The sequence below is a fragment of the Ambystoma mexicanum genome, chromosome 1p, assembly GCF_040938575.1.
Source record: "Ambystoma mexicanum isolate Mex_15411 chromosome 1p, UKY_AmexF1_1, whole genome shotgun sequence".
Taxonomy (NCBI): Eukaryota; Metazoa; Chordata; class Amphibia; order Caudata; family Ambystomatidae; genus Ambystoma; species Ambystoma mexicanum.
In genome coordinates this window covers 1,314,004,106-1,314,032,100 of record NC_090921.1, presented here as the reverse complement: position 1 = coordinate 1,314,032,100, position 27,995 = coordinate 1,314,004,106, and the positions used below count along the sequence as shown (strand labels likewise).

Below are 27,995 nucleotides of genomic sequence, written 5' to 3'. Positions count from 1 at the left end.
CGATATCCGTGTCTAAAATGGAGGAAAGTTAATTGTGGAGGTGAGGAACCAGCCGGTGTTGCCGCCCAGTGTGAACTCTAGGTATACCAATTTCTTTGTTCCGATTGACAAGCGCTTTCACTAAAGGTGGCGTTTTATTGGGCGAGTAGGAGCTAGCTAACAGCTCCCCTCCCCCCGCAGGTGAGTTCTCTCAGTAGCATAAAAGCGTCCCGCGACAAGCCTTTTTTCAGGATTACAAGTCAGTCCCGCCCTTTTCTAACGGAACAGGTGTTGCTGCTGTTGTCTGAAGGATGGCGGTGTTGGCCTTTCTCCTTCCCGGGTTCTTGGCTCTGCTCCTGCTCTGCATCGGCCTCCGGACCCAGCCCGTAGTCGTGGGTAAGAAGCGATCCTCGCGGGCCAAGACCTCTTGTTCTCCCCTTCTCCCCCAATTCTTTTGGCCTCGTTTCCAAAGCCTATTGGGCAATATCCCCCCCCACCCCATCATCTGTTGCATTGATGGGTCTTCAGGCTTTAATGAGGCTGGGCTATTTGAGTCCTTGGCACTGTGAACTCTGGGCTTTGGGGTCCCTGGTACTGTCACTTAACTCTGAGGCCGTGCCCTGTGCTCCTCGGATCTCTACAGGCCCGTGTGTGTTTATGCAACATCGTTCTACTGTAATTAAATCAATTTAAGACTGAGGTTGCAAAATGAAACCACGATAGGACCAAAAATGGGCCTTGGGGAGTTGTGGTAATTTGGAAGTCGGATCCAGTTTCATGGACTACTGGAAGGGACAGGGGCTTCCATTTCTAAGGTCCCGGGGGGCTTGGGGGAGGGGGCTTTCCGCAAAGACCCACGCTTAACCATGCACGTCTGTATGCACAACCTATATCGTTCATACTGCTACATGTGCAGTCGGTATAACTCAATTAAGCAGAGCAGTGAAGCTTCCCGTGGCAAAGGTATGAGAACTGTCCTTGTCTTTCCATTTGTTTTCTGGTACTTGAAGCTTTCTTAATTGGTGAAGACACTACAAACCCCAGAATTCAAAGCAAACTCAAAACTGGATTCTCTTCTCATGCATGTCCACGGTACACCTCAGAGCCCTGTTAATTAAAAACAGTTGAGATTTCAAGTGTTTACTTTTTTGCCTTGAATCTTGTTTTCTAAAACAAATGTAACTCGGTTGGGAAGCAAGGGGCCCTGATGGCTGCACAAGGATTCAAAGGGAGCGTCGTCCGCAGATCTCTACTGCAGTCGCTCAACCTGCTGCGCCACCTCACCTCACTTCTGCCTTCAATGGCGCGAATCCCGGGGGTGGGATCGGAGACCTGCATCTCGGACCAAACGCGTTGTTGGAGCTTATTAGACAGACACGCGCGAGTCCTTAAAAAACCGCAGTTGCTCTCTACAGGCGGAGCCTGCAGTTATTGCGATTTCGGGAGTAAAGGCGACCTCGAGCCTTAACATGGCGTTAAACAAGCTTATTTACAACACAACACTTGGGGTGCGCGGAGGGAGGAGGGGCTACAGCTGTGGGCCCGCGGGTTTTGCCGCCTTTGCTCTGTGTACACCAAGCTGGGGCATGCGGGCCAGTGGTCGAAGTGTAAGAAAAGTAGTGGACTATGGTCCCTGCTAGTGTGCCCTGCTCCTCACAACCCCCATTGCACTGCCCCCTCCCAGACACAATATAAACACATTTACCTGCTGTTTAAGGGAATGTGCAGTGCACTAACAAGTTTGAACTTGTTCCGGAAGTTTAAAAAAAAAAAAAAGTATAGAAGCTGTAAAACTTAATTTAAAAGTAGATGAGCACCGCTCTCGCTCGGAAGCTTGTCTACAGGTCTGCAACTGGCCTCTACTTGGCCGAAGGTTTGTAGTGATGCATTTTAAAACATTTACGGGGCCCCCTTGCCTACTGCCGGGGAAACCAGTCTGAGGCACGTGAGTTGCAGGTTTATAATGGCGGGATAAAGGCATGGTGGGTTGCCGGTGACAGGATTTTATTGCCATCTCCACCAGTGGACAACTGATGAGCAGCTGAAACCTAAATGTGCAATGAAAAGCTTGAATGGGCTCCATTCCTGTTTCACCCCCGTGAGCAATGTGTGTGATCCTGGGCAAATCCTTTCATCCCACTTTGACTGATGGGAGTCATTTGGTTTGCACCCTTTTGCTATCAAAACATCTTCTCTCGTGGTTTACTATAGCTTTATAAAGTTAGCCTCAGGTCTGTATCCGGATTTATGGGACCTGAAGACTTGAGTAAAAGGCTCGGTACTATGAGCTTCAGTCTTTCATGAGTTATACGGGCGCATAACTCGGACACCGCCCACTGAAGTCCTATGAAGGTATTAGAACCCATGGCCAGCCAATCAGTGTTCATAGAAAAATATTGGTTTATATTTTTCTGTACACATGAGAATGCACCTAGTGCATTTTACACTTCAATATATGCATAGATGAATCAAACTGAATAGCCTTGTAGGGCATGAGATAGAAAGAACATGTCACAGAAGAGCTGTTCAGTGGAGCATCCCCATGGGCAATATTTAAGTTAAAAAGCAAGAAACAGCTCTGCAACAATGTCATACTTGTAATCTTTTTCGCCGAGTTTTACAAACTAAAACATACAGTATTTGTGCAAATACAATTTTGAGTTGGACAACCAGGGGATTGAAGCACTGTTGGTGCTCTCCATACCGAGAACGTATTGTGGTGGTGACATTTGCAGGCTCTGCAAAATCTCTATGCAACGAGACCTGCGGACACACTAATCTGAATCTGACACCATGGAAAACTACTAGGGAGGTTGGTCTGATACCCTAGGGTCTTGTTGGTAGTGACATTAGACTTCTAAGCCAAGAAAATGACTGGTATGCAATGTGTGAATTCTCAATGTTTATATGCAACAACTCTGCACAAAGTGAAGGAAGCCATTCCTACTGGCTCATTTTCCGGTTTAGTTCACAATGGGCCTTAAAGAGGAATTTAACTGGTCACGCCTACACTTTAATTTTTTTGTGCTTAAAGGCCTATTGTGACTAAAGTTAACATTCCCAAGTGTACAGGAGGGTAGAAAACTATCTAAACCAGAATCAATTTATTGGCATTGAAACAAACTGGGACAGCATATACGCATTAAAATCGTCTTTCAGTGTACTATGACTTCCTAATATAATAATCTCGGTTCACAAAATTTATGGGCTAGGTTGGACTAAATTTAGATTCCATGCAGGCTAAATATTTTCATTGATTTACACAGCTGATGGCCCCTCCTATCTTGATAACTACATAATCGTGACAAAGGGGGTGGTTGGCATACTACTTGATGGGCGGTATGTCTGAGGATTTGGATAGGTGGGCACGTTGCTTAACAACCTTGGACAGTTGTCAGCATATGAGCCAGACATGGAGTAGGGGAGAGGCATTAGTTACCATCCCCCTTCTCATGTATTTGAAGGCCCCGAACGTCCCTTTCAGATGTTTTTGTTCACAAAAAAATGGCCTGCCATTTGTTTTCAAGTGTCATTACCACTGCATTAGCATTTTAATTTACAAAATGAGGAATCAAAGATCCATGTCACATGGAAAAGAGGTTTTTAAAAATTAACAAACGTCCTGCACATTTGTGCAAATAAAACAGTCTTAATAAGTGAAACAAATATCACTGCGCATAGGAAAACATGTATGGGTTGACTAAAAATGTATGTTATACTTCACCCACAACTCATGACATTTGAGGAGCCTCTTTGTCTTCATGAATCTGCCCAAGGCAGATCCTTTTGCTGGCTGTGGGCAATCTTCACAAAGACATCTCGCACTTCCAAGCTGGATGTCACATCTTCCATCTAATGACCAACTGCAATAAAATGTCCTGCTACAAGGTGTCAACATTCAGTGTTCTTGAGACTGGCTGGCTCGGAAAGCATGGACTGCAAGAAAGTTATGCTTGTATGGCGCTTGCCCATTTGTGGAAATGGGGGCACCCACTTCAAAAAGCAAGCTTCCAACACAGACTGATGAAGGCACAGGTTGACCCAGTGAAAACCAATGACCGGAAGGCAGAAAAGGGGCACTTGTCCCACATGAAGATCCACAATATTCAAAAGGACTATTCTCATTTAGGTCTTTTTCTCAGCCGTCATAAGGCAGATGGATTTCATCTCTATACCTTTTTGTAATTTCCAGGTGATTGGGGGATATAAGTCATCTTCCTGTGACTCTTGGAACTGTAATGACCAACTGATCTCAACATGTTCAAAATGTGAACAGATGGAAAATTAGGGATATGCTTAATAAATTACATATAACTGTTGAGATTTTATGGAAACAGCAGACAGGTGCTACATGATTTGGATTTGGTGGTTGGCTTATCTAATTCCCCATGATTAACATAAACAATTGTTTAGTATGGCAGTTGCTAGTGTTGTGATGAACTAGTTTTTGACAAAAAGTTGAAGGGAGAGAACAAAGGGGTGATTTACAAATGGCAATTGCCATGTTGCTCCAGACCCCTAAACCAATCCTGACTCAAGAGGCTGGGTTGGGAGGAGAGAGAAGGGTAACTGTCCAATCCTAATGGCAGGAATTATTGCAGGGTACCTCCCTAAAATTGTAAAATTGGGGGTGTCATTGCTGCTATATAAGGGGACTGCACTAGGATAGGGGACACACATAAAAAGACAGACGGGAGATGGAGAGGGGTGCTGAAACCTGCTGTTAGGAGATTGTAGCATGCATCTGGGTGGAGCTGTGTATTTCTACGAAGGCCTTAAATCTGACTGGGTTCTATGGTGGAGAGCGGAAGGCCATCTTGTGACAAGACCCCTGCCCTATCCTTCGTGTCCTAATATGCAGCTGGCTTTCCTGAACCTTAAACAAAGGCTTGCTATGTAAGTAGAACTGAGACCCCAAAAGGTGGGGGTGTCTGCTTGCCTTTAATCTTTTCCCATATAGTGTGCTGCAGGAAGGGGGGGGTTTGAACTGTGTAGACACTTGGCCGATTCAAACACAAATATTTAATTCACCATTTGGCAGAACACTATGGGGTGAATTTTGTTCGAAATTAACAAAGCTCACTTCCCAGTGCGTGCTGATACTATAGCCTATAAATTTATAGGGTAATCCTTGTCGTTTTTTTTTATTCAGCTTCCCCAACACAGGCCTTTCAGTAAGGGGGGTCTGAAAGAAATCCCCATCATTCCAATTAGACCAATGCAAGGGGGTCTGAAACACCAATGCCTCACCCTGTGTTTAGTGTGTGAAATCTTCCTACTGCTAGCCTTTTGAGCCTGCAGGAAAATAAAAACCACACAATGGTACAGAAGTGCTTATTGATCATTGACATTATTTTTGTGAAATTTAATAATTGTTTCTTTTTTTGTGATTTATGCTGAGGTTTGTTGTGCCATGGATACATTTTATTTAAATACCGATTTCCCGTACACAAGCCTGGTTCTTGGCTCAGGGAAGAGGGATCCAAGGGGAATGACGTGCTTGAGAAGGGGCTAAAAAAATCTGTTCTTGGTTGCATAACCACTTGAGGGGGGACGGAAGGAACTCCCCGTTTTGAGTGGCTTATCAAACCGTCGCACTCGGGCCATGAGACTAGGCAATTCCTTTGTACTTGGGCTTTTGTGGCGACTCATGTCTATGTGCATTTAGGAGTGAGCACTGGTATCCTATCTGTTTGCTTCTAATAAATGGCCACTGTTCTCAATTATAGGTGACGTGTGATGGGGCTGTGTATGGAATAGATTTACCTTCTGAGATTTCTGCCAATATTAATTGTTGGGTGTTCTTGCCATGCCACTGGGGATACTTTTTACTCTTCAGGCTGGATTACTGGTCTGTTGCACCTGATTAACAAAGGTAGTTTGTGCTGATCTGGAAGTATGCTGTTTACATCTTGAACTGCTTTCTTGTGCCATCTGTTTACTAATCTTATTTCACGAAACCATGGCACGGATATTATATTTATTCAGCCTTTTGAGTTTCCCGATTTGAGGCCTCTGCTCATTCAGAGACGTGCTGTGGCTTCCATGGCTGCTTTACTAAACTCTTGTTAGCAAGCTATATTTGCATATCGTTCCAATGCAGATTTCATATTCTGCATGTGCAAAATTGTATCTAGTGCATGCTTTTCTACTGTTTGAAGGATTTTGCCATCTTAATTTCATTGTTCCCAAACCCTGTAGGAAAAGGGTGGAACAGCTGTCTGTCACATCTCTCACCTTTGCACTATTGGTGCAGGGCAGAAGCTACATCCTAGTCACAAACTGCTTCTGATGGCCCACCACATAGTATTATTTTGAAAAGTCGGCCACCCTAGGTGGAAGTGCTTCTGGGCCACTTTCAAAACAGTCAAATGATCTGGTCACGAGTGGTACTCCACCTTGGGAGCTGTTTTGACCTGAAATGCATGCAATCAACTAGTTGGGCTCTTGATTTATGTGTTGAGCTGCATGATGGGGTTCACCTCAACCCTCCACTTTGTGACTCACACTTCTGCTTCCTCCATAGACTACAATATCTCGCTGTACTCGCCGCAGCTGCAAATGGCATCCATCATATGGCTGGCCCCTGCTTCTTGCTTCTATGAGGCCTGGCTCATGAACACCCCCAACCCGACACTTGCCAACCGGAGCACATCTGTCATTGCTATAGAGGTGGACCCTTCAGGTAAGGCCCAGGGATAGAATGGGGGTGATGCAGCTTGTTATACTAAATAGTAAAGATTCACGACTTCCACAGGTCTTGGTCCTCAGCAAGAGGCCAATTGGAGAAATGCTAGTTTATAGTGGGTAAGTGATCCCTGCTGGTGGGTGGTCAATGAAGCTGCTCTGTGCTCCATACTGGGCCCCTGGGTACTTGGCATGCACTCACCCTTTAATGTGTGTTGTAGGCACTGCCATCCCAGTGGGCTTCCATAAGCCAGCTCCCACAGGTTGGGGATTTTTTGGGCTCCAGCATTCTGCCATTGAGGTGAGGGGACCTTGCAAATCTACTTTTTTTGGGGAGCGTGTGTATATAATTTTGCAGTTGGTTCTGGTTGGTTATAAGGTGTGCCGAGTATCGCACAATTAGTCTGAAACCTACTCCATGATGGACTCTGGTGCACGTCAAAACCCAGCTTAATTCAACAAATGTAAGCTGGGACAGCATACGAGAATTTAATTCTCATAGCTCACATTTCCAACCATAATTTTGTATTTTAATTACATTAGCAATGTCACATACACTTGGTTTAAAAGTCTGGTGGGTTAATGGCTAAAACTATGTAGAGGGGTATACACTATGGGTAGGTACCTAATCACATGGCTCCTCCTGGACCCAACCCACTACTGATACTACTTCTACTGCGGACAGTTAATGTGGTTGGCGCTAGCCATCCTAGATGGTGCAGCAAAGGGACTTCTCATTGGTTGGCACCCAACTTTACATGGCGTGCAGATATGAGCGAGATGTAAGGGGTGCGGGGGAAGACTTGCATGGGCTGCCATACTTTCAATTAAAGAATACTTAGTCTCTGTGCAGCATTTCACCATATTTGTTTGGCTCATGAGTAGCCAGTGTTTTCCATATCTGGCTCATGTGGTGTTTAGAGTGGATTTCCTTCTACTAGAATATATATATATTTTTTTAGGTAATGTTTTGTTGTTTGTGGCCATATTGGACACTGCTGTTACTTTGGCTTACTTGTATCATGTAACTGGAAATCAATGGTTGTTACTTGGTAGTCCCCACTTCTGTTATTTGTGCCTGCATTCCATTACTCCCTTCCATGTTTATGGCCGTGGCTCTGGTTGCGCGATGACTGCTCGGTCTCTGCATTCGTTTCTACAATCCATGTGTTTGTAAATTCAGCATCTTGGGTCTGAGGCATTGTAATTCTGAGATAAACTGTGGCTTCTGTTTTGGGGGGAAAATGGCTGCCTTGGTGACGTATAGCTGAGTTTAAGTCTTAAGTCTTCCATACGAACGATGCTCTGCATCATACGTCACTGCCTGATCGGTGTAGTGAGTCTTTCTTGGAACACAGGAACCTCCTGTCCATTCTACTGTGGTGCATGCAATTTGTGCATTCTACAACTATTAGTAATCCTTGCTTGTGTCGCAAAACCTTTATGGCAGACTGCATAACTCCCAACCACCCCTTTTTGTTGGGTGGTAAGGCGTCTCTCGCCCATATGATGGTGCCGGGCCATAAGATAGTAATTACGTTCTCATCTGAATGGTGTGAGATGGAGGCCTTCGACTGCTATGGGCATAATTGGAACCAAAGCTGGTTCTTCTGCATGGAACGCTGGAGCCCTGCATGCAGAGGGAGTTCGTCTGAAAAGGTAAAAATCAGTAGCTTGGTGGGTTTATGGTAAATGGGTGCCCATGTTAATGGTGCATGTGCTTATGCTGGGGTAGGGAGATCTGTGGGGGTGAGGGGGTAGATCACCAGTAAGTGTACAGATGGGCGTGGGAACAGCAAGGCTAGGGATGACTCGTGGTTTGATGGGCCACTCAGTGGGTATGGTAGAGGAGTTCAGTAGGTGGGCTGTGTGTGTGTGATTCAACCACTTTGGCGCAGGTCTGTCACATAGAATCTATAGCAAACTAGTTGGCACTGACTTGCTTCTCTGCTGCATGGCGGCAGACTTAATCCATGGTCTCTGGAAAAGGCTGTCTAAATTGAAGTCCTGCTCCGATGGTCTCCCAGTGCTCCATTCAACACTGAGTAACTAAGGTAAGCATCACCCACCCCCCCAGGCCTACACAATTGAGTCTCCTCCTGTTGCTCACAAAAATACAAGCAACATGGAGAAGTGCCTGTGTCGCCATGCATGTCCCCCACAAGTGCAGTCTTCAAAGAATCGGTACCGACCCTAGCAGCAGCTCATTTTTGGAGCTGGTCTAGGTTTATTTTACGCCCAACTCGCAGGTCTCCCAGCCTTTGTACATGATCAACCAAGAAAAGTGCCTAAATTACAGTTCAATTGTAACTTGGTGGTACCAGTTAGCAGTAAACTCTTCACATTTATTGAAGAACTAGGTTAAGTAGCATAGGGCTGATTGTCTCATGTGTGGGGTAGTGACAGTGACCACCACCACCTGCTCTGCACTTTTTGAATCCTGGTGTGGAGAGGCATACTGTTGGCGGGAGTGGTTGATTTTACAGAATCTCCATAGTAGTCCCTTTCCATGTATGTCACTGGCGAGCTTTAGAATGCATTTTAGCATCACTGTTGCAGAAATATTCAAGAAAGCAACAGTCAGCATAAACTGCATTGCCCTCAACAAAATGCTACTAGTACATCCTGTCCAGGGAGGACCATTTCAGAGGACTTCTTGTGGTGGTCAACATCTCCATACAACTCACTAGGCCATGCTCGGCTGGCTCTCTAGAAAGTGAATGCCGATCTGCCAACATGACCATTGTTTCCTTGGTATGGAAAATTATTGCTTATTTTATCCAGAAATTGCCAGCCCCAGATTGACCCATTTGTGGGGTTGTAACCAAATTTGACCACGGAGTGGATGGAAAGCACCAGAAAGTTCTGGTGTACCGAGATTACATCTCCATGATGTGACATGGAGGGACTCCTTGTGTCAGCTTTACTCTACTATGTGAATTCCTCCAGCAGTAGCATATAAGCAGTGACCTCACAGAGGAGTTTGCGTTCTGATTCACGCGGTGCCATTGCTGCTGTCTGGGGTGGTTCATAAGCCACTAATAAGTCAGCACATCTCCACAGATGGCAAAATGGCTGCTCCATCTACAAGGCTTGGACTCTCTCCCAGGGTATGTCACTGAATTGGAGGGCAAACTCACTAGAATATGTACACCTGCTTGAAATTGCAACTCCCAGAGCTCACAAGAACCTAACGGACCAGGTTGCCTTAAAAGCTACAGAATCCAAAACTGAGCAAGCTCCTCAAACCACATTATTCACGTCTCTGCGTTATGACTGAACTCTCCGCAAGGCCTCTTGCTCGGAGGCACCCAGATGGTGGTAGGTGATCAGACCAAGTAATTCACTCATCGAAGGCCATCACGGTAGAGTTGAAACCAAAGCCCAACTAACTTGTCCAGTTTCTGTATCAACAACTAAGCGGTCTGCTTTCTTCATGTGTGGAGCATCTGCGAGGGGATCTGCCTCCTCAGACTGCAGCTGTAGCGAGGCCGGGGAAATCCTCCCTACATGGCTGATGCTGTTAGTCTTGAACGTTCCTGTCCCTGGAAAAATAGCCAGGTCACCCTCCGATGCAGGAGTGGACTTCTCTAGTCTGAGATACTAGCCACTTATCTACTAGCTACAGACCCCCTTACTAAAGGAATGGTTTTAAAGAATACCTTGCACGGCTAGGAATACATTGCGGGAAATGGATCGCCTGCCGGGATTTAAGCCAATGGAGATTGCAAGCACTTAGTACATACACACCTCCTGAATAAGTGATCCACGTTGCCGCAAACCCAATAGGACTTCAACTTATTTATTCTGTACAGCTACTGCTCTACTCTATTCTTTAAAGGGGTGCAGCCTAGTATCTACTCGACCGCAACGTATGGATCCCTGAAACGGAGCTGGTGTTTGCATAAACTTCACAACAAAGCAAAGTCTGGCATGCCTTTCGAAGTGACCCCTGCTGACTGTAGGGATGATAATAACCGTTGAGAAGGCTGCCATAGCTGGAGGCCCTGGGGAGAAAATCTTATGCATAACATAGGACTTCTGATATCTACAATAAGGAAAGCACATGAATTCCATTTCTCAATGCAAGTGATAATCCAATTGACACTTGGCTAGCTCAGTGACCCCCCTTGGAAAATTGAATGTATTGTGACCTTGGTTGATATTTCTCAACACACAAGGACAGGGTCACTTCGAGGCCAGCACCATGCTGGAACTCTACATTGGTGGATAATGCTGACCTGGGCGTACATGCTCTAAGACAGGGTTGTGAACCTTTCTTTGATGCTGTGGCCACCTGGCGACTTGGTTGGGCCTATTTAGTGAGTGGTTTAGCAGAACCAGTAAGCTGGCAATTGTAAGGGTTTATTTTGTTTGCGCACAAGTTGCACTGAAGATGGGTGTTTGGGCAATGAGGGCTGAGGTTGCGACTCTAGCCTAGATGAATGGTGGAAAAGGATTCACCATGAAGGGGGGGGGGGGTGAGTCAAGCCAGGTGTGCATCTGGCTTCTAAATATTAAGGGAGGTGCTACTGCTCACCTAAGCGCTAGTCCAGTAACCAATCTTTCCTCCAGTTTGACTGCAGTGATTTCGCACAACCTTCCTAATCCTTTCATTGAAGGTCATGGTATACCGATTGATGGGTCTTGGTAGAGAACCATTTCCAATGCTTGTAGTAAGGAGATGTGCCGTACAGAGCTGTATGTGCGTTAGTCTTTCCTGACACTGGCTGGTAACCAGTGGAGAGTATCTTGTCAGCGATGTGGTATTTGGCATTGCTTTTCAGAAGTACAGGTACATGAGATTATGGATGGCAATCTTGGGCAAGGGGCAAGTTGGCCTTCGCTTTCATTGAACTTGCCGAGGTGTCCATGGCATATTGTAACGTTTATGGATCAGGAATTGCCAAGCTGGAAAGATGGTAATCGTGAACCATTTGGGGCAACAGTCCTTGGTGACAGCTGTTGGCAGCTTGTACTGTATGCCAGTGTGCATGTAGTTAAGTTTGCAGCAGGGATGGGTTTAGGAGACCACAATCCCCCCCCCATGTCTTGGTCTGTGAGAAAGTGGTTGTAGCATAAAGGGAGGCTCGAAGTATCCTCCATCACTTATGACTAAAACGGTATTTTGTGCAGTGCTTAGTAGTCCCTTGGACTACTTCGGGTAACTGAATGCTAGTCACTTCGAGGTTTGGGTATGTGCATACTTATGTTTCCACAGGTCGATCCTGCTCTGGGGGGGGGGGAGAGGGGCGGAAGGGGGACAGGATTTATCAGCTAGCGTTTTCCCCATCCAATCCCGGATGCTCATAAACCAATGAGGTTCAGCAGTGGGAAGCGGGTGCATGTCATTCCCTGGGGATGGGATCTTGCAGGGGCGTTTATGCTTTTACTCAAATGACTTTCATTTTAAAATGGCGGTTTCAACTGGCAGGCCGGGTGGTATGAGCGGTTTGGACTTGGTTGTAAGGTATGCAGTATTTACCCAAAAGGTCCTCGGAATGGAGGGTCACAGCTGGTTCATGGGTGTGTGCAATCATGAGCATTGTTCCTCAAAAGGGTGTGATAGGGCTGTGGTATTGGGGCTGGGTGGGTGAAGAATGGCCCACACTATGTAGCACCTCTTGAAAAATGTCAGTGTCTGGTGCTCGCGCTGGGTGGGGTCCTGGGCCATATATGTCTGCATTGTTGTTGGAGACTTTTTGGCGAGTGCACTCGTGTTACATGAAGGACTAGATACCCTGTACATGGAAGTGCACTAGGTGACGGGTAGGGAACACCTGCTCATTGACACTTCATGAATTGCCTGTAACATGGGCATACATGATCATGTGTTGCCAGATGGTTCCTTTCTTTGAGGGGAGGACATTGGTGGTGCATTAGATGGGTGGGGTACCCCAGCGTGAATTGTCTCACCTGTTGCGTACCAAATTTGTAAGGGGGTTGAAATCCTGAAAAATGCACTTTCTGGACTGGGCAATGGCTCTTTCAATCTATATTGCAATCTATATTGGTAATCGGGCAGGATTCCCCCATGGCCATGGTGGCCAGGGCGGGTGCAAAGGTTGCCCATCTTGAAGTGTCTTGAGCTAGGCTTCGATGGAGTGTACAGTGAAGGATGCTAAATGGACCAAGAGTATTCAGGGCGACTATTTGCCTAGAAGTGACCTGCATCTGGGGATTGGGGGCGGGGCCTAAACGGGGGGAGGGGGAATGTTATTGCCCGTAAGGTGATGCGCATTCCCCCCACCCCTCTGCATGTGGCCTTTTGACGATCTGCTTTACTATGAGCTTGAAGAGTATAAGCTTGACAATCCCAAGAGTGCGTCCTCAATGATGACTCTGGGTGGACAGGTTTGAAACTAGGCTGAATTACCGGAAATGTGGTTGAGGCGGGGGCACAGGTTGGCATGCACTTCAGTTGTTGAGTCACAGCTTGTTGTTGAGTCACAGCTTAGTATGATTGGAACCATAGCTAGGGGTTTCGATCTAGATAAACTTGCTGATGTGAGTGTAATTTCTAGTGAGTAACCCAGACCTGAACACTTTTAACATTTCAACGGTACTCCCTGTTTTTTTTTTTTTTTAAAGATGCGAACAATACCCTGTTCCAGGCACAGAAAAGGTATAGTGTTCCTCGTTGCAATCCCTTGTATCCTGAGCCGCCGGACACCAACAACTTTGTCTACCAAGTGGGGCCCGACCTCGACTCTCTGGATTTTGCAAGTGTGATTAGCGTTGCTGCAGGGAAGCATTATAGGTAAGCGTGCTTGGGGTTGTGATGGTTGAGGCTAATCTTAAAGTCCATACTGGGTAGCGTCATTCTGTGACCTGGCCCTACTGTCTGAGTTGGGGGCAGAATAGCGCCTTATCCCGTTTTTCCCCTTAAGATCTTTCAACCCAGACGCAAGTCTTTTGGAGCAAATTGCTTCAGTGTAATACCAAGTAGGTGGCATAGACTACTATGGAGTATTTTTATTGTGTTAACATAGAACAGTTTTTTTTTTTTTTTTTTTACATTACTTCAGCAGTCCACCCCCTTTCCTGTCCCTCAATTGGATGTGGTGTTGGAAGGGGAGGCAACAACCAGATGGTAATGCCACCCAATGATTGTTTCAAACTGGGTGGAACACTCTACTCCAGGGAGCCCAATCGAAAGTGCTGGTGTTCTGGTCCCTCCATGCTCCACTGCCTCTTCAGTCGCTGACTACTATATTGGATGTGCGAAGATGAGCCATTCATGACTATCGCTGACAATGAAAAGGGTGAAATGTCATTTCGCACACTGTCTTTTCCCTGGCAATATGTATCACTGCCCACACCAGCGGCATATAGAAGGGACTAGATCACTTCATGGTGGTGGCCCTTTTTTCCTTTTCATGGTGGCTTCAACCAAAAATGTAGGCAGTAAGCACTCCATGCTGAGCTCCGGTAATGGCTAATTCCTGGGGTGCTATGACTCTCACTCAGGTGGGATATGTGGACATGGCCAGTAACTGCACGCGGCCCAAGCCCTCGTTTCACTCGGGCCTACCATGGCTCGGGCTGGTGGGCCATTACTGGGCACGTCCACCAATCCTGGGGTTACAGGAAGGGTGATGAAAACCCTAGTCTTTCAGAAGGAAGGACCTGGTATGCCGCTTGCTTAGGTGGAGGGCCCTAGAATCCAGGATGCAGCCCAGGCGGCCACAAACCGGGCTTGGAGTCTAGATGGTAGCAGGGGCTACTAGAGCAGTGGTGTAGGATGTAATTGGCTGCAGCTGGCCTCGCTTGCCTACTAGTGGTCCTGGTTGGTCTGGAGCACTGTGAATGCTGATTGGGCAGTCCTTTGGAGCTTTGCTGGTGTCTCAAGGCTTTTATATATAGCTTAAATCTTAATGTGTGATCTTTGGCATTTGTCTTATTACCAGGATTCGACTGAGCCTGCACTCTGGTGCCAATTCCATAGTGGGAGTAACAAACTGGTCGGCACCAATCCAAACCAGAGGTAAGTGCTAGTTCTGGGATGGTGGCACGGGTCCTAATTGTGGGCTCGGGGTCCAGGCTGGTCCTCTGGGTTTTGTACTTTCTGCTGGTGGGCTTGACCAAGCCACTGGTGCACTGGAATGGTCCTGATGCGGGCTGTTGCAGACGAATATTGGCACTTCTTTGGGGTATTGCATTGAGAGGACTGGTGGCACACCCTAAAGGGTGCATGACTAACCACCAGACTGTTTGCCTGGAGACCATCTGTGTATATAGGACCAAATCGCAGCAGGACTGTCTGGGTGTGGCAATATTAAACTTCTCAGAATGGGCCAAACTCTGTAGTGCATGCTCTTTATTGCTCTTCTGGTTGTGGTCTTGTGTGCAGACTCCAGGAAGCCTGATTATCTAGCACTCGTTTTCCTTCCACGAATCGAAGCTTTCTCTTGCCACTAGATTGCAATTAGTCCCCCTACACTCTGGAACCTTTCCAGAGACGTAGGCCTTCAAGAGGCAACACAACAGCCCCATGAGTGGACATGTGCATAGGGTTTGGAAGTCCTCAGCTAGAAGTGTGCAACGAACAGTGGGGTGGGGGGGTGGGGATTACTTTGTTCTGAGGTGTGCAAGGTGTTTGGGTGAGGGCTGCCTGTACAATGCTTCAAGGCGAGTGAGCTGCAGGGAAAGGTATACTTGCAAGGCGGCTCCTTGTGAAAGGTAATGCAGTGAAGGCTGGCCAACTGGGGCAGTGGACATGATTGGTACATTATCCACGTGTGGTGAGCCCACTAGTCTGTCCTCCTGCTGTGCAGGCTTGTAAGGTGACTCTTTGTAATGGTCCAGGCTGAGCAAACGGTGACTACCAGTTACCACCCTGCATGTTGGAGTATTGTGAACGTCACACCACTTTTCTTTGGTTAATCCAGTGGCTTGTTGATGCACTGCAGGCTAAAGGTCCATTTTCAGGTTCTTGGCTTCTTTCGCCGCCTTCTTGTATGCATTCATTGGGTTGTTGGGTGGCTGGAAGAAATATCTGGGCACCTGGATGCTTCTAAGGGATGGGCATGTTCACATGGTGGAAAAGCTGCCCCATCAGTTCAGTGAATGTGCCCTATATTGGTGGCATGGCTTTCGACCCAGGGTGTAGATTTAAGCAGACTAAGTGCTTGCTTAAAGGCCATACTGGACTTGGGAGGATGTTCTAGTTTGGGTACTAGACTGTACATGCCTCCATACATTCAGTGCTGAAGCTCCTCCATTGCAGCCAATGTGATGTGAGCTGTCTTGTGGTGGGCTGTGGGTTTCACTCTAGGCTGTTTCCCATGAAGCCCTTGAAAGGACTAAATTGCAGCCTTGCCTGGAAGCCTCCAGTGCAAAGGTGGACAGGACAATTCCTTGGAGGAGATCCTGGACCTGTGAATCCAGAAAGGCGGCAGTGACCTCTGCCATGGCAGCACCGCTGGTTGCCTCCTGTGGTCGAGTTTTTCAGGGGAACTGCATTGGTGACATCCATCATGCTAAAATTTGTGAATGCCCTTCTGCAGGTCTTGCCCATCTAAACCCTGCCCCATAACATTGAATAGCCTTCATATGCATGGCCCAGTAGTTTGGGTTAATGTCTGGGTAGTACTGGCTTGCTCTAAAGGCGGCTGAGAAGGAGAGGTGGTGACGTGCTGCCAAGGGAGTTGGAGACAGTAGTGGGGGGGGGGGGGGAGGGAGTCTTCACATAATATCAAGCAAGAGGCTCTCTACTTTAAAGCACACTGAGCCCTTGCTGCAGACAGGGTTCCACTCTTCACGCTATTGTGCAGCCCCTCATTCCGTTCAGATTTTCTTTTGTGTTCGGAAGTATTAGCCACATGCCTTGTTTGCAGAAAGGCAATGGCTGCTGCTTGCATGTCCAGATTGTGCAGTTGTCGTGCAAGAGTTTGTAGGGGGAAATGTGAATGGTGGGGGCTGTATGTGGATCTATGCACCAATTGCCTTTTTTTTTGTTTTCTCTTGCAGCACTGCCCCTGAGCGCTCGGGACATGGGCGCGTGGTTGGAAGGCCGCTCTGGTGGAATGGTCGTCATCACTGTCATACTCAGCATTTCCATGCTGCTTCTACTGGTTGGCCTGGGGTTTGCATTTGGCTCCAGCCAGCGCTGATCCCATCTGAGGCTCACCACTGATGTCTAGGTTATGGTGGCCATTTTGTTTCATGCTTCACTCCATGTTGTGCTCCTTGCCTTGGCGTAGTAACTTGTTCCACTTATATTTTAGGATGGATTGAATAAAGCTGTTTTTGTAATTAATTCTGCATGTGTGTTCTAGCAATGGCACTGCGCAACAGGGGGATGTGGGGGGGGAGGGGGAATTGGTAATTTACCCCACAGTTTTAGATCAGAATTGTATGCCTCGAGCCTTGCTCTTGGCCGGTTTTGAGGACAATCTAGCATTTGGGTGATGCATGTCTGTTGGGAGTAAGACATGTCAAAATGTAAGCATGTTATTTACCCCTATTAACTACTCTGCTTTTATTCTTGGATCCTTGGCTAGTACATTACAAGGCTTTATACTGCACTAGGCATAGATTATCACACACCTACTGTACTGGATGCACGACCAGTCAACACAATGACACCACCACCCAGACTTTCACAATTATGCCCTCGGGCGCTATATTAGGCAGAAAATCTCATTGTTACATGTCCTTTGAGCATATGCAAGAAACTTGCAAACGAAATCTGCTATGCAGGGAATATGACCTCAATTTACACCCGCCACCTCCTTTGTAAATCGGTAGATTTAACCGTGCATGTTAAAAATTTCGGACCGTTTCGAAACTCCGTTATGGAGACACTTTAGGAGCCAGTCATACTTTGACTTTCTACCCCTTTTAGTCACCTGTCGGGTTAGTCTGATGTATAATGGAATTTCTTGCATGGCTGAATTATTGCCACAATCATTTGAAATATTACTTTTCAGTCCCTGTGACAGTATTTGACCAAGCTCAGCTAGCCTGACTGCAGCCTGGCTCTGATCCCAGCGTCGGCTCACGGCAGCCCCAACCGCTTGGACCTTTGAGCACTGCAGCTTAAAGGACTGTTACAAAGCCAAGCTCACGGGTTTCCCTGCAGAATTCGCAGCACCTGTCGGGACCTGCTTCTCATGTCGACCAAGCCAAGAATCGCAAACTGCCAAAAAGCCCAGCTGCCCAGCTTGCAGTCTTAGTTTTCCTCAGAACTCATCCCAGAACCTGATCATATGGAACCTACTTTCTCCGCCACCTCTCACCATGCTCCCACCTTGTTGTGTTTGAATAAATAATCCATGTCAGGCATCTTTTCTACTTCTAATTTACCTTCCCACAAGTACCCATAAACCATGTTTCCGCCCCTGACTGTTGCCACAGTATCTTTGGGAGTGTCGATGTTTGAACTCTGATAGGTGACTGCGAAATGTGTGCCTAGCCACCTTAATTTGGTGTATGCTAGCCCTTCCGGTTTTGCGTTACTTGGACACTGCACACCCTTCAGCAATGCCCTGATCCAGCCACATTGCACTTGTTCCATCAGGTACAAATGGTTTTGCAGGACATTTGCTCTTTGAATTCTGCACAGATATCTAATTTTGGAACTAGATACAAGTCATTGCCACCATTCCAGGAGTTGCAATTTTGATACAACCCACATATGGTTGTTTATATACGCCAGAGTAATATATGGAATACCAACTCCTCCTATTCTATATACAGGGGAATTGTACTCCCCATTTCTAATGTTAATTTCTAAATTTTTTCCACCTCTTGTGATTCATGCCATCATTTAATGGATGATAGGTGACCTATACAAAGGGATGTGGACCTTGTACCAGCTGAGATGTCTTGCTTTGAACTTCCCACTGGATACACTACATTCTAAATGTCTTCTATAACCTGTTGTGGTTAACGCCATTGATGCTGTGCTCAAGTAAGGGTCAGCATAATTTGATATATTGAACCACCTCCTTCTGCTTAAACATACATTTTATCCTGCCTGCCCTAACTTTGTCATCTAATTATTGAACATGCATTGGCTATTGAAATACTTGTCCCAACATTGACCCCGATTATGACAATTTTCTACTGCAGCAGAATCTTACTGCTCTTTGCGCCCCTTCCTTATCCCAGTGGCAGACTTGACGGAGGAATACGAATTACTTAATCCTGTGGTCCGAGGCTCTATGTATAATTGTCCCCATGTTCGTTAATTGGCCCTCTCTACAGGTAAGGGGCTCGCCCTCAGTGGTTACTAATATTACACTTGTCAAGGGTACATAAAAGGAGTTGCTCACTACTTTCCTGTCTGCTAAAATGTTGCGCACATCAAGGTCTTCATCTATTTTGTCATCGCCTTGGATCTGTGTGGCATACAGTAATCAAAGCCTGGATTTTACTAATCAAGGAATTTCTAAAGCCAAAAAACAGATACCAATCTTGTTGAAACTGCCATCTTAAAAAGATGCTACTATGTCTGTGCCATGTCTTCCACTTCTGTTTTGTATCGAACACTGGGTCATCACTCCTGGATCTGTTGTCTACCGGTTTCAGCGGGATCTCATTACTTCCTGCTTTCTTCAGGACATATACTGATTTTTAGCGTTCCTGGTCTCGATTATTAACAGAAGAGCAGAGAAACAACAAGAATGACTCTTCTTGTCCTGTGTGGCCACATTTATAGGTTGTAGATCCTTTGCCCCAATTTTCTGTAGACCATGGCATTCTGGCCTTTTCTCCTAAAGGAGAAGAGAAAAGGGGGATGTTTTAATCTAGTGTATGGTTGCATATTGGGAGGATTTCTCGCCTGTCTTCTCTTTTGTACAGATCTTGTGTGATTTCCCAAAATGTAATTCAGGTATCTGTAAAATATATAGGAATATCCTTTGTCTATACACAACATGGTGTGTACCTGTATCGTCCAGGGTCTGTTTACTATGCTCCAGTTCTTTTCATCTCCCCGCCCGTGTGTGTTTCTCACTGACTAGAAAACTGAGAAACACATTGATTCTGTGTGTGTGTGTGTGTGTGTGCGCACCTTGAATCTGCATATAATGATGGCGCCAGTTCTAGATTATCCACTATTCTTATAGCCTGTGCCCAGTCCCGCTATATTTAACTTCTGTTGCTCTTACATTCCACAGGCACTGCTCTGGTGCTGCTGCCATTTTGGAAAAGCTCCCATTTATATACACTGTGGTCACGTGATCCCGGGTCAGTCTACATCCCGGTGTCCTGTTTTTAGCCTTGTTTGCAGTGTTTGTGTATGAACTACTGATGTGTCATGGGGAAATGTAGTTTTTCGCAATGGCTATTTCGCTTTTTATTGGTTAGTGCCAAGGATCTCCCCTTAGCTACTTGGTGCATTCTAACACCTGAAAGGCCCCCCATGCTTAATTTTCATCACGTTGTCCTGTTTTTGCGGTGTTCATGTCAGCTAGACTTAGGAACTACTGCTGACTCTTGGTGTCATGGGAAATTTTTTGTCACTGGTTATTTCGTTTGTCTATTCATGCCGAGGATCTCCTCTTGGTTACTTGGTAAACCTTCCATGCTTAATTTTCTACCTGTTTTGTTGGTTTTACATGAAAATGTGCCTTTGACCTACCCCCGACTCATGGTATATTGAAAAATGTTTACTGGCTTCCATATATTTCATCTAAGGCAGATGTATATCATCATACTTGGTTGGTTCTCCTGTTCTTTAGTCAACACTTGTGTATCGGTGCGTTTCAAATGCCATATCATAACTTGTTTAGGGGGGGTGACTTAGCCTTCATTTCTGCTACACTTTTACCCTTATTCTTTGTCCCAGTTTATAAATGGCTGGGGCTCAGAATGTACTACTTTGGAGGGGGTGTGTTATCTCTTTGTCCGAGTGTCTTCTTCACAAGCAGGTTGCTCAAAACTAATTTCTTGGGAATACACCTTCATAGTACTGCTAGTGCTTGCCAGCAAATTTCTTTGTTTAGGCCTTCCATAAATCCACTTTTTAATAACAAGGCTGGTGCACTTCCACCTCTTCAGTACTATCATTTTTTCAAATGTCCACTCTCTGAGGGGTTATTTTGGATTAAGTGTTCAACTAATGGAGCTGTGATGCATTTTGTTCTTATGTTGGACCTGTGTTCACAGATTCACGTTCTCCCTGCTCTGGTCAGCCTTTCAACATATCTTTGGCACATGGACAATGAATGAGATACTAAATGGTGGTATTGCAGTTAGTAAGGGATCTCTGTTCCAACGGTTTTTCCCAACCAATGTCTATCAATGTAGTGCACCTTATATATTGGCAACTGTGCAGTTTCCACATGGTGTGTGGCTTTTGGTGCATTCCACAGTCTAGTTTGTATTTGTTCATCTTTTCTTTGTATGTGTACCAAACCGTCCGGAATTTTTCCTAGAGGGGTGTTCAATTTCTCCTGTGTTAATGTACCAAGTTTGCTTTTTTTATCTTTTATTTTTTGTCTATTACTGAATGCCTAAATACATTATTATACTTCCCGATCCTTTTTCCATGTTGCATCAATGTGATCTCTCGCGGGATATTTCTAGCTCTCTTGCGGGCATGTTTGATCGTCTTTTCTAGATAATTTCTCTTGGAGATTCTCTGAGCCTCTCTGCTTGTCTGCCATATTTTCCCCCATCCCTCTCGTAGTACAGTTCCTTCGATATCGGAGGAATTGTCCGAAAGGTAGATTCTCTTGCGTGACTTTTGATGGCGACTCACAGTGCAACTTTTTTTTTTTTTGGTGTTTATTTTGGCCATGTCTGCTGATCCTTAAATCAAGGAAGGTTGCTTCCTTCTTACTTGCTTCATAGGTAAAACGAAAAAATGGGATAAGGTTGTTCAACCAGAGATATTCTGCGAGTAAAATTTCTGTTGCTTTAAATAGCATGAGCACATCGTCGATATATAGACGCCAACTTAGGATGTTGGAGAAAGGGTTGGTTTGGTGGTTTCGCTTCAAAATTGCCCACGTATAGATTATGTGGGGGCAAAGGTGGCCCCATCACTGTCACTGCTATTTGCCCATAGTAGTTTTCTTCTACCATAAAGAAATTCATAGTTAATGCAATTTCGGCATCGCTGTCGGTTGTGGTTTATTGAGGAGCAGATTCTTTAACTCGGGTTTCTATCTGGTATTTTTGAGTAAAGGGATTTGGTGTCCATGTCCCTGGTTACAATCAGGATGTCCTCACAATCCATGACCACACTGTCCAGGTATATTGGTACTGCCTTGGTGTAAAAGGTCATATGTGGCACTTCGTCCTTCAAGAAGAAATCTACAAACTAAGTGGTTCCAATAGCTATCCTATCCCCGACATGATAGGGTGTCCCGGTGGGGGAAGAACCCCCTTGTGTATTTTAGGGAGGGAATAAAATGCCGGGCACCTGTGGCATTTCAGGCACAGGAAATCCACCTCCTGACTATAGCCTTTTCCCTCAGCTTCTTCAATGATCAGGTTTCTCAACTTTTCTGTTGGCTCTGAACCTAACCTCTGGTATGTATTTGTCTTGAGTGTTCACCATATTCTGGTAGCCCTTGGTGTTCATAGCTCGGAGGTTTTATAACGAATGCTTCATTGTTTTGTAATTCTTTTAGAGCTGTAGATTCACCTCTGTTTAGATAAGGCTCTTCTTTCTCTGTTTTTCCAGCATAAGATTCTCGAATGTTGTTTCTGCTGTGACTGCATGTTTGGCCGTTGGGTCAAAGGACGGGCTTTTCTTTTTGTACCCACCTACAAAGAAAAGAAGTAGTACAAACTAGAATGCACCAAAAGCCACAGGAAACGCACCATGTGGAAACTGCAGTTTGCCAATACACGAGGCACACTACATCGATAGACATTGGTTACTGTGGGAACAGAGATCCCTTACTAACTGCATGTAGTATTCCATTCATTGTCAATGTGCCAAAAGATATGTCGGAATGACGACCATAGCAGTGAGAACGCGAATCTGTGATCACAGGTCCAACATGAGAATGCATCGCGGCTCCATTAGTTGAACACTTATCCAAAATAACCACTCGGAGAATGATCTTGAGTGGACAGTCTTGGAAAAAGTATTGGTACCGAAGAGAGGTGGAAATGCACTAGCCTTGTTGTGAGCAAATGTGGATTTATAGACTAAATGGCCACATGGAAGGCCTAAACTAAGAAATTTGCTGTCAAGCACTAGTGGTACTATAAAGGTGTATTCCCAGGAAATGAGTTTTGAGCAACCTGCTTGTGAAGCAGACACTCAGACAAATGCACCCCCCTCTATGCACTCGATTAGAGGTATTGGATTCTGAGCCCCAGCCACTTAGAAACCGGTCCAAAGAATAATGGTAAAAGTGTAGCAGAAATTAACTGTTGCCCCGCAACACAAGTTCCATGACTAAAGAACAGTGGAACCAACTAGCATAAGTATAAATCATCAGCCTTAGACGAAATATACAGCAGCCAGTAAACTACATTTTTCAACATACCATGAGTCGGGGGTAGGTCAAGGTAAATTTGCAGGTAGAAAATTAAACATGGAGGTTGTAGCTAAGGGGAGATCCTTGGCACTAACAGATGGCCCTTGCCAAAAGCTACATTTCCCATGACACCTAAAGTCAGCAGTAGTTCATAAGTCTAGCTGACACGAACACTGCAAATGAGGCGAAAAACAGAACATGATTTAGAAGTCCTACTTTCAGTAGGAATCGGAGGCATTACTTGAGAACAAATTACCTAGATTCATAGCAATGCAAAACATGGAATGACCGCTATCAAGTGACTAATGTATGTAAATGGGAGCTTTCCAAAATGGCGGCTGCACCAGAGACAGCAGAGCAGTGCCTGTGGAACTCGAACACTAGGTAAGAGCAACAGAAGTTAAATATAGCAGGACTGGGCACAGGCTATAAGAATAGTGGATAAATATCGAACTGACACTATAATTATATGCAGAATCTGGGCATACGCATCATGGAAGCAATGTGTTTCTCCCTTGTCTCTAGTCAGTGGGAAGTACGTCGAGAAGGCAGTAGCCTGGCTTATCCATAACCACGGGCAGGGAGAGAATAGGAAATTAAGACCTGGAAGATACAGGTGCACACCATGTAAGCAGAGACAAAGGATATTCCTATATGAATGTTTTACAGATACCTAAATTACACGTTTGGGAAAAGCGCACATGATCATCTATACAAAAGAGAAGACGGGTGAGAAATCCTCCCTGATACGCAACCATATGTGGTATTAATTCACATACATTACAACCTATAAATGTGGCCACACAGGACAAGAATAGTCATTATTGTTTTTTTCTGCTCTGCTGTTATCAGTACATGTCCTTAATGAGCTACTGCTGAAACCAGTAGACCACAGAACCAGGAGTGATGACCTAGATTCCATGTTCTATACAAACAGAAGTGGTAGACAAGGCACAGACATAGTAGCATCTTTTTAAGATGAGTGGCCCCAACAAGATTGGTAGCTGTTTTTTGGTTTTTGAAATTCCTTGATTAGTAAAATCAAGGCTTTGAGTACATCAAGGCTTTGAGTACTGTAAGCCACACAGATCCAAGGAGATGGCAAAGTAAAAATATCGACCTTGATGATATGCAACATTTTAGCAGACAGGAAAGTAGTGAGCAAGGATAGGGATTGACTTCACTTCCTTTTGTGTACCCTTGACCGGTGTAACTGTAACCACCGAGGGTGAGCCCCTTACCTTGGAGGGCCAATGAGCAAATATAGGGACAGGGGGACTCGGACCACAGGATTAAGTAATTTGAATACTTTGTTTCTGTCTAAATGGTGTTAAAAAGAAGTTGGGTCAAGGCAGGATAAGGAAGCCTCTGAGTTATTTGCATTGACGGAGGAATAAGCAGATCTGGATTTACACTAGCAGGAATGTTCTGATAGAACCAGGTCTCAGGACAGGAGTCGGTTATAACAGCACTTTATTTGCTTATTTAGCATGTTGAAATAAACAGAAGTACTTGATGCAATATTTCCTCCCACATTGCATTGGCTGTCATCTGGATTACTTTACCCATGAATCCCCTTCCCTCCTGCCCCCCCACCCATGGTCCCAGGGATCCCTTTCTGCAGCCTACCCTGTGTACATCCAGTTCCGGGGAACACTGATGGAAACGAATTGGAGCATGTAAACCAGAGAAGAGACAGGTTAATCAGTAATCAAAAATAAACTCCCCTTATTTTTGAATGTGATATATACGCCTGCAGTAGCTGCTCTGTAGTTATGGTAAGTTGCTCAACCCATAGGAAGAGCCCTTTTTGGGCAGCTTATAACCTTCCCCGAATCCTCTCCAAACGTTGCAAAAAAAGTGTGTGGCCCATTCGATTGTGTCTACAAAGGTTGGTGAGGTTTCATTGGGGGTGGGGGTGCACAACATAGATGCAATGGAAAATTGTTTGCTCACACCTACAGCTCTAACCGCTGGATGGAGTTTCACCAAATTTGCAGCAGGAGTGATGGCGTGGGCCCAAAAGCATGCTTTTGTAAATTTGGAGTATTTAGTTTTTTGGGAACTACAGTCCAGACTCTCTTCCCTATTCGGTCTTTGGACACCCCCTATTTGGACCATCAGGGGACAGCGTGATGTCTGCAGACATCGCACGCTGATTGGATAGTGAAAAGCATGAGTTGCATCACGGTTGCCATGTTGACTTCAAAAGCACAACATTGCACTTGTCAAACAATCTGGGGTGGTGAGGGCTGGGATTGTGCCATTAAAAAGCACAAGAAACAGGTTTTCCAAGTTCGGGGACAGCCCTGTAATGATTGCAAATGGACATGGAGGTGGTCATGTCCAAGTACTGCCCAGGTAGTCCATAACTGAGTAACATTGCACTCAAGAGAATTTCACTTTGGTAGCTTTGGTACATTCCCACAGTGGTAACACTGCCATACCCATGATTCTCTGGGTGCTAGAGGTAGGCACTTCCTGGTCCTCATTGAAGTATTGCGCTTGTTTTGTTGTGTAGGTTCTCCAGGTGGTGGTTCTTAAGGAGGAGGGATGGCAATAGGAGATTATTTTTTAAAGGCTAAATGGCACTTACGTAGCAACACTGGTGTGACTGTTAATGGCTAATGAGTAAGAATAGGTGTAGAAGCTGTGCAAAAGGTACGTTGTGAGCTTCAAAGTGTGTAGACCAGCTGAAAATGAAGTTCTGGACTGTTGCAAAGTCAAGAAGTGTGGATGCAAACTGGTCCTGCCACGTGTGCCCGTCACACTGTCCAGATAGTCAGTGAATATATCTGACTTGAATGTCAACCATCACAAGTGTTAAAAAATGATGCTGGAATTGCAGAGTTTTAAGGAACTTTGTAATTGGACAAACATGTTGTATTGGGGTAAGTATGTAGTTTGGTCTGCATCTGACAAAACATTGCACCACCGGTTGATTTGGAACATGTTGCCACATCAACTTGGATCCCACTGAGCAAGTTCTCAATGGGTAACATTTTCACCCACCACTGCTCGAATTGCAGTTTTCATTCCCTTCCTTGTCTTCCCCTGGTATTCTGGAGTCCCCTCCTATGTTCCCACTGAAGGATTGTCAATGGCCTGAATGCATTTTTTTACATGTAACATTACTCTCGGCTTCCACTCTGGTAGTACTCTACAAAACTGTCCTGGGCATAATAAGTCGGTTTCCCACTGCTGGGGATATTGCTTTGTGAACTGCAGCCAATTCCGCCACTTGGGACTTATCCTCCTGCTCACTTTTGGAATACCTTCACATTTGACGCACACTCCTATTCCTGCCACCAATTTCAGGAACCCCTCCCCCACCATGTGGTATGCACATGATCCACATCATTTGGGAGATACCTGCACCCTTCTTCACAGACAAAGGTTGCAGGTATTGTCAAATTCAGTCGTTTGTTTCTAATGCTATATCTGCAGCACCCACAGCTATGTAGTCGTGTAAATCTGCTAGCCCCTTCTTTTTATTTGCCCATATCTCACCGCCACTGGGAATCCTTATGTCCCTGATGTAATTTTTGACTGGGCCAAGTTCCCAATCACTTTTACTCTGCAAGAATTGCAGGGGCTGATTGTAACTGCACGCTCAACATGGAATAATGGGGTTGAAATGCTTCAAATTTTTGTTTCCACCTCTGACCATGCTTTGCTCGCATACATAATGGTTTTATTTAATCATGAACTGCTGACCTACACTGATCTGTGAACCATAGCTCCAGAAATAAATGTTGGTTCTTATTTGGATAAGCTATTTATTTTTATAGCGCAACATACAGCCCATGGGCATCGCGGCGCTGCAAGTCAATGAGAGAAAGCTTTGTGAAACAGTGATACAGTCTTAGTTACAGGCATGTTAAGTAAGCAAAGATAGGCTAAGGCTTACACTCGACAACACGAATAGTCTGGTTTTAATGGCTTTACGGAAGGCCAGATGGGAGTCGCTCATCCTGAGGTGAGCGGGAAGGGAGTTCCAGAAAGAGGCGGCCATGGATGGGAAGCTAGTGCCACCTGCGCGCACTCTTGCTTTTGGGCATGGATATCATGTTGGTGTAGGCCATTCTGGTAGGCCTTTGAGAGGAGAGTTTCTGAATTCTGGAGGCCAGGTAGGGAGGAGCTAGGTCATGGGCGAGTGAGAGGGTTTTGAAAATTATCCTTTCTTTAACTGGCAGCCAGTGCACCTGCCTTCTTGTTGTGATGTGGTCCCTCATTGAGATCCCAGTGGCAGCCCTGAGTGTGTTGTTCTGGACCACCTGTAGTTTGGCAATGTTTTTGCTGGAGGTCCCTGCCAGGAAGGCATTACAGTAATCAAGATGTGAGCCGATGATTGCCCTAGCTATGGTGAGGCAATTGGGCAGGGAAAGGAAAGGTCTTACTGCATTGAAGTTTGGAGAAATAGGCCGATGAGAAGACAATGGCACTGATTTGTCTATCCATGGTCCGGTCTGAGTCAAGGTAGACGCCAAGTGTTTTGATCGTTTGGGAGATGGCAATGGGAATATTGTCGACAGTATTGATTGCCTAGTTTGCTGAGGATGGAGAGGGATCCAATCAACAGAAGTTCTGTTTTTTCGCTGTTGAGGCATAGCCAGTAATGGGCCATCCACGATTGGATCTTAGAGTAGAGTTGAATGTGTTGCTATCGGCCTGGTAATCACCCGAGAGGGGAATGAGTATCATCTGCAAAATTAGTATGAGGTGCCGAGGGCGTGCAACAATTTGAACAGTGGCCTGGTAAACGGGTTGTACAAGGTGGGTGCAATGCAGGACCCTTGTGGAACTCCGCACTTGATGAGGCTCAGTGTGGCACAGGCGAGTCAGAGAAGACTTTAATAGCCCTGTCTTGCAGGAATG

The 27,995-nt window shown here is 45.6% G+C and overlaps 1 protein-coding gene across 1 annotated transcript; it reads left to right on the top strand.

The window, feature by feature from the left end:
* The first annotated feature begins 226 nt into the window (after nucleotides 1-226).
* On the top strand, nucleotides 227-16,927 carry LOC138575158 (uncharacterized). Its single transcript, XM_069649465.1, has 5 exons — nucleotides 227-375; nucleotides 6,506-6,664; nucleotides 13,258-13,426; nucleotides 14,577-14,653; nucleotides 16,639-16,927. Exons 1-5 carry the CDS (start codon nucleotides 291-293, stop codon nucleotides 16,779-16,781), a joined length of 633 nt encoding a protein of 210 aa, XP_069505566.1. The 5' UTR covers nucleotides 227-290; the 3' UTR covers nucleotides 16,782-16,927.
* The last annotated feature ends 11,068 nt before the right edge of the window (nucleotides 16,928-27,995 follow it).

Excerpts from the sequence above, each read along its gene's own strand:
- LOC138575158 (XM_069649465.1), top strand. The coding sequence starts at position 291 with ATGGCGGTGTTGGCCTTTCTCCTTCCCGGGTTCTTGGCTCTGCTCCTG. Across the intron at positions 376-6,505 it reads GACCCAGCCCGTAGTCGTGG|ACTACAATATCTCGCTGTAC; the intron begins GTAAGAAGCGAT and ends CTTCCTCCATAG. Across the intron at positions 13,427-14,576 it reads GCTGCAGGGAAGCATTATAG|GATTCGACTGAGCCTGCACT; the intron begins GTAAGCGTGCTT and ends TCTTATTACCAG.